The following is a 14217-nucleotide window of genomic DNA, read 5'->3' as shown; positions in this document are numbered from 1 at the left end:
GTGGCTCAGTCCTTGACCTAATAATCATTCTTCATCTGTGTGAGGCATTTCCCTAGTTTTTAGCTGCTTTTAAGGAAGTGAACCAGCAGGTGGCAGCAGATACCAAAAACTAGAGGCAACAGAGGCTCCAGAAGGAAGTCAGCTGCTTACAAGGCTGGAGGAAAGCCTGCACATCAGTTTATGGAGGGGACAATACTTGACATGCCCACAAAGTTGATTTCCATCCTGACTCCAGTTCGAAATCAGATTTTGTAGTAAAAAAGAAGTGTGTCTATTTTTAGAAAGTTCCTAAAATAAGCACCACAGATTATATAGCTCGGCATAGAACACTACTACTGGAAAAACCCTTGGAGATCACCTATTGTTGAGGAACCTGAGGCCTAGAAAGCATAAGTGGGACTCAAAGGTGACAAAGCCAGTTGGCGACACCACCAAGACGAGCTCCCAAGCTCCCTAACTCACAGTGCCACGTACACGGCCTGCTGTTGATGATAACATGGTCAATTAACATAATATACCGTTACCTCGGTGATATTTACCTCTGTGAGGTTTGTAACGAGCTTTCATACATCCTATCTCATTTTGGTCTCACACCATCTTGGGAACAAAAGGTAGAGCATTACAAATATGAGGCGAATGAGGTTCAGAGAAATAAAGTGACTTGTCCAGGGGAACGCAACCTGTGATCAGTTTGGCCACTTGCTACATTTACTGCTAGAACCAACTACACAACTTCATGTTGTATATCAAGGATGGTTAAGGCATGGGGTGCTACGGTTAACTTGCTTTTCTGATTAACTACATGTTTATCACACATGCATTACCAATTACCAAGAAAATAAGATATCTAAAACTCATTAGTATACAACAAAAAGACAATAATCCAATTAAAAAATGGGCAAAGGGTATGAACAGATACTTCACCGAAGACATTCAGGCGGCTAACAGACACATGAGGAAATGCTCCCAACCACTAGCCATTAGAGAAATGCAAATCAAAACCACAATGAGATAACATCTCACCCTGACATTACTGGCACGAATCAAAAAAAAAAAAACAGAAAATAACAAATGCTGAAGAGGCTGCAGGGAGATTGGAATTCTTATGCACTGCTGGTAGGAATGCAAAATGGTGCAACCATTTTGGGAAAAAAGCTAGAAACAGAACTACCATATGATCCAGCAATCCCACTCCTAGAAACATATCCTAGAGAAATAAAACTCACTAGCAGGTGTTCCAAAAACTCATTAAATCGAATAATTTTAACTATCAATTCTTATTATAGAAAATTATGAATGATTTTTTCGAAGAGGCTAGGTTAAATCATACCATATTCATCCTACAAAATATCCTGAAAGTGATCTTAAAAATAAATAACATCAATTTCTTTTGTACCTGTCAGACTTCCCATGGAAACAGAGGACAGAAGCTTAGCTTCCTGATTATCCAAGTCCTCCAAGTAAAACGGAGTTTATTTCCTGTGGACTTCTTTTTCCTATGGCCTAACTGTATCATTAAATTCCACTGCATGATCTGTTTAATTAAAGAGTTAGGTAACTGATGTGACAGGATTCCAACTGTGGTTCTATCACAACACAGCTTTAGTTACTTTCTGAAACATTGGTGTGTGTGTTGTTCCTGAGTGAATCAACTTAGTAGTTTGCATTTGAGGCCTAACTGGTGACAGATTATTTTAGTGGCCTCAAGTGCAGCCTGTGGGAAAGGAAGGGTGGACATCTGGAGGGCTGCTGGGGAGGATGGTGGGTCACAAGATCTGAGAATAGGAAAGGAGGTCAGCCAGGTCAAGCTATGCATTGAGCAGGAGGTTAAGAGTCTGAGACCTTTCTAGTTAATATCCAGGGATTCTGCGGTCCAGGCACTACTTGCAACCAAGTCAACTACTCGATTTTAAACCTATGAAAATCCATGACTCTGAGAAAGGTTCATCCAAAGGATAAAAAACCATGACTTGTGCAAGACATTGAGAGCCAGTGTGATGAAGGATGAGACAAAAAGGATACAGCGAGGGGTGCACAGACCACACCGCGAAGGGCTTCTGCATGGATCTAAAGGGGATGAACCGGATCTATGTGCACGCCCACGGCACGACCTCAGAGTGTGACTGGGAGTCCCTCTTCCTCACAGGCAGGGAGAAACCCCACAAAGATGTGGGCAATCCCTCGGTGCTCTCTCTCAGACAACATCCACCGTCAGAGATGGGGCCTATAAGCATAAGGACCTGTCAAGTGTGAAAGATGAGAATGTCACTGCAGATCCTGACAAATTCACGGCTACATGTCAAGCCATGAGGAATGATTATATACCCTGCTTAGGAAGCAGGTCTTTTGAGAGAACGGGCAGTCGGTAGTGGTTTGCAGAGCTTTTCCTTCAACATCTGGAGGACTGAGCACGTGCCCCCAGAATTGCAAAGCGGAAAAGTGAGAAAACCAACTGGGGCAGCACTTGCGCCATCTCAGTCTGATGAGTCCTGAGTCTGAGGTCCTTTCTGGATTGGCTACTTTATGACAAAGTCTCTTTAGGGCTCCCAAATTGATGTTGCTGCTTACAACGCCACCGTGTGAAACAATTCACACATCCCTTTGCAGAGAGGCAGATATAAACAAAATGAAGGAACCATATACCAAATCTCTACCTCATTGGTTAGGGAACCAGAAGTGACTACCGTGTAAGTATGGCTGACCAAAAACTCTCCGAAAGGCTGCGAATTCTAATCATGTCAAAGTTGACCCCAGATCTAAGTCTCTTAACCAACAGATTGAAGCAGATGTGTATAGAAGATTAAGACCAATCTTTTTTTTTTTTTAGTTATTTATGCAGCCATGGAACATGAAAACTCTCTATGGGACTTCTTATCACCTCACATCACCTTTTTTTTTCCAAGATATGGTAGACTGTATTACTGTTACTAATTCCTTACCCCTCCCTGAATCCATGTCGCTGAATTTTGCAGTGGTTTTTTATGAAACATTATTGTGGTAAAAGCCTGGCTAAGACAAGATAAGACACCAAGAAGCTAACACACCTCCATCTCTGGTATTTTGCTCCTTGTGAGCAAATCCCACATCTCCTAACTACACTATAGCTCATGCAGAGGTCACAATCTTTAAGTTGCCTTTGTATGTGGGTATGGAATAATATTCCAAAGTTCAGATGAAGAAAGCAACCTGCTTGCTGCCTTCAGGCTTATTTCTATAAGGAAAAGGTCTTGGACTGAACTCTGTTTTCGACACTTCTTAAAAACACAACTCTGAAAATACTGTGGAGTGATGATCCTGAAAACAGACATTCCTCAAGTGACACACACTCTGTCAGGTGCCTGCACTAGGAATACTGGAAAGAGGTTAAGTATATACCTTTTTGGGGGGCTCATCAGGTGTGTCCAGGGGAGTGATAGAGCCCTCCTCAGCCTCCGAGTGGTTCGACTCGCAGGATGACACGCTGACGGAGTCCATGCTTTCGCCAGAGCTCCCACTGGCAGTGGACTTGGGCTGCTCTTTGGTGGGAGTGCTACTGGTGATAATGTCTGAGCCCAGAAACAGTCTGCAGAAAACAGAATGCCAGGCGTTTGGGCTGTTACTAATGTGGAATCCATGATTAAGCAAATATTTTTGTGTTGATAAAGCCCTTGATGTTTTCTCAATCTTGTGTGCCTTGTCATTATTATTTTAGGAAAACATTTGCTATAAAGTTTCTAAAAAATCTCCGTAAACAGCATGTCCCAATAGGATATTTCTAGCCTCAAAGAACACACAAATTTCTTAGCTGAAAGAGGAAATGTATTAATCTGAGGTCTTTCTAGGTCAATGGTTCTCCAGTTTTCACCAGTGTACGGATCACTTTGGCAGGATCGAAATATCATCACCCCACCTGTATCACTTCCCACTTAAAATGAACTTCAAAAGGCTGAAGAAGGCTGGCATTGCTTTGAATAAGAATTTATGGAGGAAGATTTCTGTTTCCAACAATCTGGTGAACTATAATAACCTGAACCTCTCCACTATAAAACAACTAGATAAGTAATATTAGAAACTCCTTTTACTGTTGAGTTTGCAAGTTAGTAAGGGAAATCCCTACAAGCCGGAAATGAAAAGGGAACTGAAAACCAGAAGCTTGTGAGCTGATTCTGCAACTGCTCTGGCTAGGCAATGGGAGGTGCCAATCTTAGTGAACTAGGGACATGGGTTTTAACATGTATACAGGGACCAAAGGGTCCTGTTTATGAAGGGTGGGGAATTGGAACTGAAGTCCCTTATATAGAGCAGGGACCCTCAAAGGGCTGCACCTTAGTAAAGAGATGGTCTAGAAGAGTACCTACCCCGTGGCACAGGAAGACAATAGGAAAGTTTGTCTGTCTTGACTTGGCTTTGGGTGGAAGAAAAATGTCTTCTCTAAAATCATTTGTGACCTTAGCCTGTGCCTCCTTCAGATTTGAGGTTTGAATTTATGCTACCTATGTAGTCTAGGAACTCTCAGGCCAAGTGATATCCATGGGACTCCTAGAATTAAAAAAAGTGGGGGAGGGTGAAGCTTTCTGGAGGGATATACCTTCAACTCAGGCTGCAGAGGATTCCTTGATAAAGATGAGCTCACAATACAAAATTATGAAACACACACAAAGAAATATCCCACCCAAAGACAGAGTCAACAGACATAACAAACATTGAGGCTTAGACTTCCGAGAACTTCAGATACAAGAACTATCAGAAAGAAACTAATAACTCATTCATTTAATCAACAAATATTTGAGTGCCTACCATGGGCCAAGTTATAAAATAAGTGTGGTTAAAAATATTAAGACATAAAAGAATAAATTTAAAATAAGAGTTAAAAGCAAGATGGTCTGAAAAAAGAACAGGAAAATAATTTGAAAAAATATAATTCAGAGATGAAAAATAAAATGACTGAAATTAAAAAACTCAGTAGAAGAGATTAAATAAATGTCAAAGAGAAAAACCAGGAGCTGGAAGACAGATCTGAAGAAAATCCTCAGAAATCAGCATCAAAAGATTAAGAGATAGAAAATATGAGAGGTTAAAAGACATGGAGAATGGAATAAGAAAGGCCTGCATTTGTGTAAGAGGAGTTCCAGAAGAAGAAAATTGAGAGAACAGAAGGGGGACCACAGCTGAAGAGACAGTGGCTCAGAGGATTCCGGAACTGATGATCTACATGAACACTCAAATCCAGGAACCACATCCTGACTAGGAAAAAAAAGATCAAACTTCCACTTAAACTACAGAATGGTATATCAAAGTCTAAAGAAGTTTAGAAGCAATGGGGGCAGGGGTCATAATACAAACAAACAGTAATTAAACAGATATAAGACATCTCAAAAGTAACAATAAATTCAGAATAAGATCTGCAAAGTGCTGAGTGAAGATAACAGTCATTCTTGAATCCTACTATAATATTCTAACATAATAAAATTCTAATATAATTCCAAAAGTGAGGACAAAATAAAGACTTTCTGAGACAGGAACTGAGAGAGTTTACCATAATCAGACGTACACTGAAATAAGTTATAAAAGGAGAGAAGAAGTAAGATACAAGAATGACATGCAAAGAAAGTAGCAAATGGTGCTAAATCCAAACAAGCATTAACTGTAAAAAAAATAACAATAATAGTAAAAATGAGGATATGCTTCATTCTTATTAGATATTTTTAGAAATTATAAGCTTAAAAATGTGCCTCCTCTCCACCCCACCACCTCCAGCCTCATTTTCCGTGTCCCTTCCTTTCATGGACCTTCAAACACTACAGGGCTATAGGGGAAGAGCTAAACTCTGATTACAAGTCGCAGAAGAAAAAAATGCTACTTGTCTTACTGCTCCATGAATTACAAGGCATGGTGGATTAATTAGTTTTGTGTGTGGCCTTTACAGCGATAGTCTTGCAACTCCCACCCAGATGATTATGTGACAGGGTAATTGTGGCCTACCAAGGGGATTGGTCAGTTTTGCCTTAAAAGAGAGCCAATTCCAGAGCAAAGAGCAGAGCCTACCCCCACCAAAGAAGGAGAGACCGGCAGCAGAGATCTGCGGGAGATGGTGCAGCGAGCTTCCCGGCCCACAGAGCAAGAAAGCTGACTGCCTTTGGGCAGAGACTGAGGGCCAGGGAGAAGTCTATGCCTGACTCATGAATTTGGGACTTGCCAGCCTCCAAAACATCATGAGCCATTTCCTTTATATGGTCCGTGAGTTCTGTGAGATGTTGCAAGAAATTAGGGAACCCAAAGACAGGAGGGAGAGTACTGACACTAGAGGGAGTAGCTGATGTTAGAGACGATGGAGTGGCACAGCAGCTTAGAAAATTAGACATTTGGGACATCTTTAATCTCCACCTCATAGGAACCAGCTTTGTGCTGATCCTTATATAAGAAATTATTCGTTTACAAGGAAACCCCTTGAAGGCTACTAACTAGTAGTTTTCAGCCCATTATCTGAGTGTCTCCAGCTTAGAGTTAAATTGTTCAAACACTAAAGGTTCCTCCATCTCTACAATTCAATTAGGCCATCCCCTCTTTGAAAAGGTTAATTCTGGCTCAACACTAGGCTCAACATTCTAATCTTCAAACTAAGTACCTCTTCCCCCCAAGGCTCCAAAGTTTTCTCCAACCTCTTTAGACGAAGGATCATTAAATGTGAGGAGAGCAAAAATACGTTTTCCAGATTAACAAAAAAATGCTACAAGGATCATAAAATATTTTGAAAAGGAATGATAATACAAACACCCTCGTACATGCAAGAATAAGATGGGGAGACATGGAAATTGTTTTCAGAATATATCTTCAAACTCAATGGCAGACACCAAGGGTTAAACTCAAGCATCTCTGCAAAATTTCACTACTGAGACACGATGACAGCCTGGCACAGTTGGTGCAGGACGCTGAACCCTGATAGTCCTTCTTCCTATGGATTCACATTAATGTCCTCACAGAGGACGTACACTTGCCAGTTTCAGGGCAGAGAGAGGACTCCAGGGTGTTACAGCACCCAATACAGTACATATGGATGTTTGGGTTGGAAAGGAGTAATAGAGAAGCAATTATATAGAAGTGAGTATACACTGGCAACTACCTGAGGACAAGTGTAAAAGACAGAGGGCAAAGGTAGTGGCACTTAGGATTAGGTCTACCTGCACTGGGATTTTTTTCCCTTAAGGACCTCTGACTCTTATAAACCAAAATACTCATCGCAGTTGAGTCGATTCTGACTCATAGCAACCAGCAGGTCCATAAATTCCCAATGCTTTATGATGTCTCAGTTAGCAGGGAAGACCACCAGGACATCCCACATTCCTGGACTCATCTATCAGGGAGCCTGATTCCCTCTGCACATGTCATCTGCTGACAGGCTTGGTCAGGTGCCTTGTGTTATCTCAAAAGAGAGTTCATTCTCCTCCATTTTGCAGAGATGAAAAGATAGCAAGATAACATGGAAAATACCCTAGAGAGGTGAATCTAAATAGTCATGAATCTAGTGTTGAGGAAGGCCAGGGCAGGCATTTGAACAGAGAGGTTTGGCAAGACATCAGGATTGCCTTCAAAATGCTTTCTACAAAACCACATGTTCCAACTTAATCCTCAAATGCCTCATATTACCTGCTATCAGGTTAGCAGCCTGAGCAGCTTCTGATCTCAGGAGATCATGCCATCCACACCCCACAAGGGCCTTTATATATTACACTGGGAATATGGCATATCCAAGGTCATGTGCCATCCTTGCCTCTATGTCTCAGTGTGACTCACTGAGGTGGGCAGAGAGAGTGTCCTGCAAAGTATCAAACAGCCATAACAACGCTCTGAATTCTGAGCAAAAAAAAAAAGCTAAAAAATATAGTAATAGAAAATTATTTTTCATAAAAAATAACGGTTGCTTTTCAGGCACCCCCTGAAAGCTAGACACTGCTTTAAAAGCTTTACAAGTCCACTTAGTCCTCAGGAAAAGCCACTAGGTGACATTATTAAATTTATCTCACAAATGACAAAAGAGAAGGTACTGGCCCACCATGCCATGAAAAAGCTGTCCAATATTCTCTAATCAGTGTTCTGGTTCATCCCTGGACAAGGTAAATTACGTCACTCAAAAGATCATACACAGTATATATCTTTAAAGGAGAAGTTGACCAAATGCATTAATCGAATTATAATCCTTGTTTCTGTGAACGAATCTCCTTAGCCTTCATTAGATTCATTAGTCTATTGTCTGTAAGAGCCTAGTGTCTAAGAGATTAACTTCCTGACAGAGATTACTGTTGTTAGGTGCCGTTGAGTCGCTTCCGTCTCATAGCGGCCCTACGTACAACAGAAGGAAACACTGCCCAGTCCTGCGCCATCCTCACAATCTTTATATTGAGCCCATTGTTGCAGCCAGTGTGTCAATCCATCTCTTTGAGGCTCTTCCTCTTTTTTGCTGACCCTCTACTTTATCAAGCATGATGTCCTTCTCCAGGGACTGGTCCTTCCTGATACCATCCATGTCCAAAGTACGTAAGACGAAGTTTCATCACCCTCACTTCTAAGGAACATTCTGGCTGTACTTCTTCCAAGACAGATTTGTTCATTCTTTTGGCAGTCCGTGGAATATTCAATGTTCTTTGCCAACACTATAATTCAAAGGCATCAATTCTTCTTTGGTCTTCTTTATTCATTGTCTAGCTTTCACATGCATATGAGGTGATTGAAAATATCGTGGCTTGGGTCAGACGCATCTTAATCCTCAAGGTGTGACATCTTTGCCTTTTAACACTTTAAAGAGGTCTTTTGCAGCAGATTTGCCCAATGACGTATATCGTTTGATTCTGCGGCTGCTGCTTCCCTGGGCGTTGACTGTGGATCCAAGTAAAATGAAATCCTTGACAACTCAATATCTTCTCCATTTACCATGATGTTGCTTATTGGTCCAGTTATGAGGATTTTGGTTTTCTTAATGTTGAGGTATAATCCATACTAAAGGCTGTGGTCTTTGATCTTCCTCAGTAAGTGCTTTAAGTCCTCTTCACTTTCAGCAAGCAAGGCTGTGTCATCTGCATATCTCAGGTTGTTAATGAGTCTTCCTCCAATCCTGACGCCCCATTCTTCTTCATATAGTCCAGCTTCTTGGACTATTGGCTCAGCCTACAAGCTGAATAAGTATGGTGAAAGGTTACAACCCTGACATACACCTTTCCTAACTTTAAACCATGCAGCATCTCCTTGTTCTGTTCAAACGACTGCCTCTTGATCCATGTACAGGCTCCTCAGGAGCACAATGAAGTGTTCTGGAGTTCCCATTCTTCACGATGTTATCCATAATTTGTTATTATCCACACAGTCGAATGCCTTTGCGTAGTCAATGAAACACAGGTAAACATCTTTCTGGTATTCTCTGCTTTCAGCCAGAATCCATCTGATATCAGCAATGATATCCCTCATTCCCCATCTTCTTCTGAATCCGGCTTGAATTTCTGACACTTCCCTGTTGATGTACTGCTGCAACCGATACTCAATGACCTTTAGCAAAATTTTACTTGCATGTGATATTAATGGTATTGTTTGATAATTTCCACATTCTGTTGGATCACCTTTCTTTGGAATGGGCACAGATATGGATCTCTTCCAGTCAGGTGGCCAGGAAGCTGTCTTCCAAATTTCTTGGTAGAGATAAGTGAGTGCTTCCAGCGTTGCATCTGTTTGTTGAAACATCTACACTGATATTCCATCGATTCCTGGCACCTTGTTTTTCATCGCCTTTGGTGCAGCTTGGACTTCGTCCTTAAGTACCATCAGTTCTTCATTATATGCTACCTCCTGAAATGGTTGAACATCAACCAATTTCTTTTTGGTACAATAACTCTGTGTATTCCTTCCATCTTCTTTTGATGCTTCCTGCGTCGTTCAGTATTTTGCCCATAGAATCCTTCAATATTGCAACTTGAGGCTTAAATTTTTTCTTCAGGGTACTTGAGCCAGTGGCCTGCCATCTCACCTGCTGATCCTGAGTTCGTCAACCCCTACAACTAAGTAAGTCAGGAGAAGCCTCCAGCCTGATGCCTGACCGATGGACTTGGGATTTGCCAGCCTCTACAATCACAAGCTGTTTCCTTGAGATAAATCCCTCTCTCTCTCTACACACACACACACACACACACACACATACACACACACACACAAATACATATACATACTTCACTGGTTTTGCTCCTCTAGAGAACCCAGCCTAAGATATTTATTGAGTGACAGAGATTAGGTTCTCTTGAAGTTCTTCTACATAAATAGCTACAATCAAGACACAGGTTCTAATTAGACTGAGAGTCTTTCTTTCTATTCCTCACTTCCCCCTCATCTTTTCTGCCTTCCTCCTCTCCCTCCCCTTCTCCCCTCTTCTACTTTTTGCTTCCCATTCTGCCTTTCCTTCTCTTCTTCCTCCAGAAAGTATTTCATTCAATAGGCAGTATGATAGAGGTTATAAACTTGGCTCCAGAGCCAAATCTTGGGTTTGAATCCAGATCCACCAAATACTACCCTATTATTTTACCTGTCTGTGCCTCCTTGGTCTATAAAATGGGTATAAGAGTAGGCTCTATCCGCTTAGGTTATTTTGAGGACTGAATGAGAAATACATGGATTGTTCTTAGAACAGTCCTGGCACATGGCTCAATGTATTCATTCAATCAATATTTATTAATCATCTACTATGTATCTGGCCTTGTTCCAGGTTCTGGGGATATAGCAATGAACAAAAAACAGGCACAAATTCCTGCCTTCATAAAATTTGCAAGCTAGATAATAAACAGACACATACAATATACAGTGTGTCAGATGAAGGTAAATGCTATGGAGAAATCCAGAGCAGGAGAGGGTGAGGGTGCCAAAGGCAGGTGAGGTGGGCAGATTATAGTATAAATATCGTGGTCAGGCAAGACTCCCTGAGACGGTGATATTTTAGCAAAGATCTGAAGGAAGTGAGGGAGTGAGCCATGTGGCTATCTGGGGAGAAGAAACGGCAAATAAAAACGCCCAGTATGTTCAGGGAAGTCTGGGTGGCTGGAGAGGAATGAGAAGAGTGAGCATGCAAATTCAAGGGCAGACAGGTATTGGCGGGTGGGGGCAGTCAGATATGGGGGAGGGCAATGCTGCAGATCCTGAAGGGCCTTGTGCTCCTTTGTAAGGACTTTGGATTTTACTCAAAGGGAGACAGATATTATGGTATTAGCTATGGAGGCTCTCTCGTATGCCAGGCAGTGAGCTGGGGATACAGCTATTAGCAAGATGGACAAGATTCCTGCTCTGTAACGGATTAAACTGTGTCCCCCAAAAATGTGTGTCAACTTGGCTAGGCCATGATTCCCAATACTGTGTGGTTGTCCACCATTTTGTGATCTGATGTGATTATCCTCCATGCTGTAAATCTTAACCTCTGTGATGTTAATGAGGCAGGATCAGAGGAAGTATGTTAATGAGGTAGGACTCAATCTGCAGGATTAAGTTGTATCTTGAGACAATGTCTTTTGAGATATAAGAGAGAAGCGAGCAGAGAGGAGAGGGACCTCATTACCACCAAGCAAGAAGAGCCAGGAATGGAGCATGTCCTTGGGACATATGTCCCTACGCTGCCAAGTTCCTAGACCAGAGGAAGACTGATGACAAGGACCTTTCCCTGGAGCTGGTGCCTCCTGAACTGTGAGAGAATAAATCTCTGTTTGTTAGAGCCATCCATTTGTGGTATTTCTGTTACAGCAGCACTAGATAACTAAGACATGCTCTCAGATGGCTTACATTCCCCTGGAAGAAACAATCAATATGATGGAGAGTTATTAGGGTAGATGGCAACATTAGAGAGGGTGATCTCTTAGGCAGTAACATTTTGGCCATTATATGAAGGAGCTAGCCATGGAGAAAGAACATTCCAGCCCATGGGAACAGCAAGAGCAAAGGCCCTGAAGCAGAAACAAGCCTGGTGCGCATGAAGGATGGCTAGAAGGCCAGTGTGGCAGGATCTTGGTGAACAAGGGGGAGGAAGCTGGCCAGAAAGGTAGGGGGCAAATCATACATGGCCCAGTAAACTAGGATAAGGGGTTTACTTTAAAATAAAACCAGTGGAGGTTTTTAAACAAGAAGCGTCATAATATGGTGTACATTTTTAAAGGCCACCTGGATGTTTGTTAGAGAATGGATTGTTGGGGCAAGAGTGTAGGGCAAAAGACAGGAAGGGTCTTGTTGGAGTGGTTCAGGCAGGAGATGATGGTGAGCAGTGGAGAAGGATGAATTGATTTAGATTATGTTTTAAGTTCACAACAGAATGATAAGCTATTTATCAAGTGAGCTAATTGTTCTTCACTTTTGCCCTGGCTCAGGAGGATCCTGCTGAATACCTTTCCTTTCCCCCACTCTGACTGGACCTTCTTGGGGCCCCAGGACCCCAGGAGACACTCACAGGCTGAGCCTCTTCACCATGCTCTTCCGAGGCTTGGGCGAAGTGGCGCTGGTGTCGGCAGCTGCTTCAATCTCACACGAGAGGGTGTAGCTGGGAAGGGGAGAGGTGTTTATAAGATCAGAGCTTGAGAATCAAGAAATAGATTTAAATTTACATGATTTACTTACATTATGTTTTAGAGGAAGGCTCTGATTATTCAGAGCCTGTGAGTTCTATTACAAATGCCAGAGGGCACTGACTTGATGGCCGGATTTTACAAATTTACATATGTGCCCCCTCCCCTTATCCCCACCACTGGTACATAGATTGAGGCTATGTAGTTCTGCAGGCCTCAAAAACAAAGATTTGTACAGTTGGGTAGCATCTAAATGAGACTCCATTCTGTTTTCTGCTCATTCTCATCCTACTGCTAGGCCAGGGGAAGAATTATTTCTTCTCTGAGGCTTCCCTCCTATTACTGTGTGTGTGTGTGTATGTGTGTGTGTGTGTGCGCGCAGGCACGCGTGCGTGCACGTCACACACTACTTTTATCCAAGGGAAATTGAAGAAAGAAATCTTTGTAAACTATCTAATCTTTAGTGAACAGAAATAAGCAATTATAATAATGTTAAAAACACATAAATGTGATGTTTTAATCGCCAAAATATCCAAAAAATGCTCCAGATTCAGACATCTATCTGCCAGGCAGACAGATTTGTTGGAAACACAAGGGGAATTCATATCTGATCCGAAATGTCTTTTATGAAAGCTTGTGGCTCTAGACAGTAGTTGTATGTTGTTCCTGGTAGGTGAGAAAGGGCGCATGTGGTGAATATTAGCTTGGTAAGTTGCTAATTATGTGTATTTTTTTTAACCTAAAGATGCATCCAGGTATTTGCTCAAGTGGAAGTATTCACTGACATGGCGATTATTCAAATATTAAGCTGTAGGAGTTTTTATAAATAGCAAGAAAGAATAGCGTATGTTTAACAAGATTCCTTTAATCATTACAAAGTCAATTACACAGCTGATCTTCTGAGCCTGGATGTTCTGATCCAAACCATAAGCCATGGTATGTATGGTCCACATATGAAAACAATATACACAAGAGATAAAGTTAATATACAAAAACTGACCATTAGACTAGGAAATGTGAAGGAGGCAACAACGGCCTTACTTTCTCTATAAGGAAAAGTTTGAATTTTGTTTTAATGTACTAGGACCAACCCAATCCGGAACTAAAAACCAAAAAAAAAAAAAAAAAACCCATTGCCATTGAGTCGATTCTGACTCACAGCAACCCTACTGGACAGAGTAGAACTGCTCCATAGGGTTTCCAAGAAGCAGCTGATGGACTCGAACTGTTGACCCTCTGGTTAGCAGCCAAGCTCTTAACCACTGTGCCACCAGGGCTGTGAACTAAAAAGGACTTCTGAAATAATTTGTTTTAAATGAGGAAACTGAGGCTTACAGAGGCCATGTGGTCTGCCCAACATCATGCAACCAACTTTGCAGCTTAGTTTGTAGAGTCAGGCAGACCTGAGTTTGAATCCAAACTCTGTCACTTACTAGTTATAATACTTCTCTAAACCTCAATTTCCTCAATGGCAAAATACTTATTTTGTTGTGAATTTCACTCTCCTTGGTGATAAACTGTAAAGGAAATCCCCTTGTCTACCGCAGAGATTGGCAAACTTTTTCTGTAAAGAACCAGATAGTAAATATTTCAAGCTTTGCAGACCATATGGTCTCTGTTGCAACTACTCAACTCTTTCATTAAAGCATGAAAGCAACCACAGACA

At 41.7% G+C, this 14217-nt stretch overlaps 1 protein-coding gene across 3 annotated transcripts in view; it reads right to left on the bottom strand.

Annotated features, from left to right (window-relative positions):
• The window catches only part of RGL1 (ral guanine nucleotide dissociation stimulator like 1), a 206644-nt gene that overhangs the window by 8293 nt on the left and 184134 nt on the right, over positions 1-14217 (bottom strand). For all 3 annotated transcript variants that reach the window (XM_004372905.2, XM_004372906.2, XM_004372908.2), the window contains 2 exons: positions 12437-12526; positions 3376-3562 (listed from right to left, as the gene is read on the bottom strand). In XM_004372905.2, the coding sequence (XP_004372962.1) occupies positions 3376-3562; positions 12437-12526 (277 nt within the window). The remainder of the gene's footprint in view (positions 1-3375; positions 3563-12436; positions 12527-14217) is intronic.

Source organism: Trichechus manatus, unplaced genomic scaffold, assembly GCF_000243295.1.
Source record: "Trichechus manatus latirostris isolate Lorelei unplaced genomic scaffold, TriManLat1.0 scaffold00021, whole genome shotgun sequence".
Classification (NCBI taxonomy): Eukaryota; Metazoa; Chordata; class Mammalia; order Sirenia; family Trichechidae; genus Trichechus; species Trichechus manatus.
This window is presented reverse-complemented; position numbering and strand designations above follow the sequence as displayed.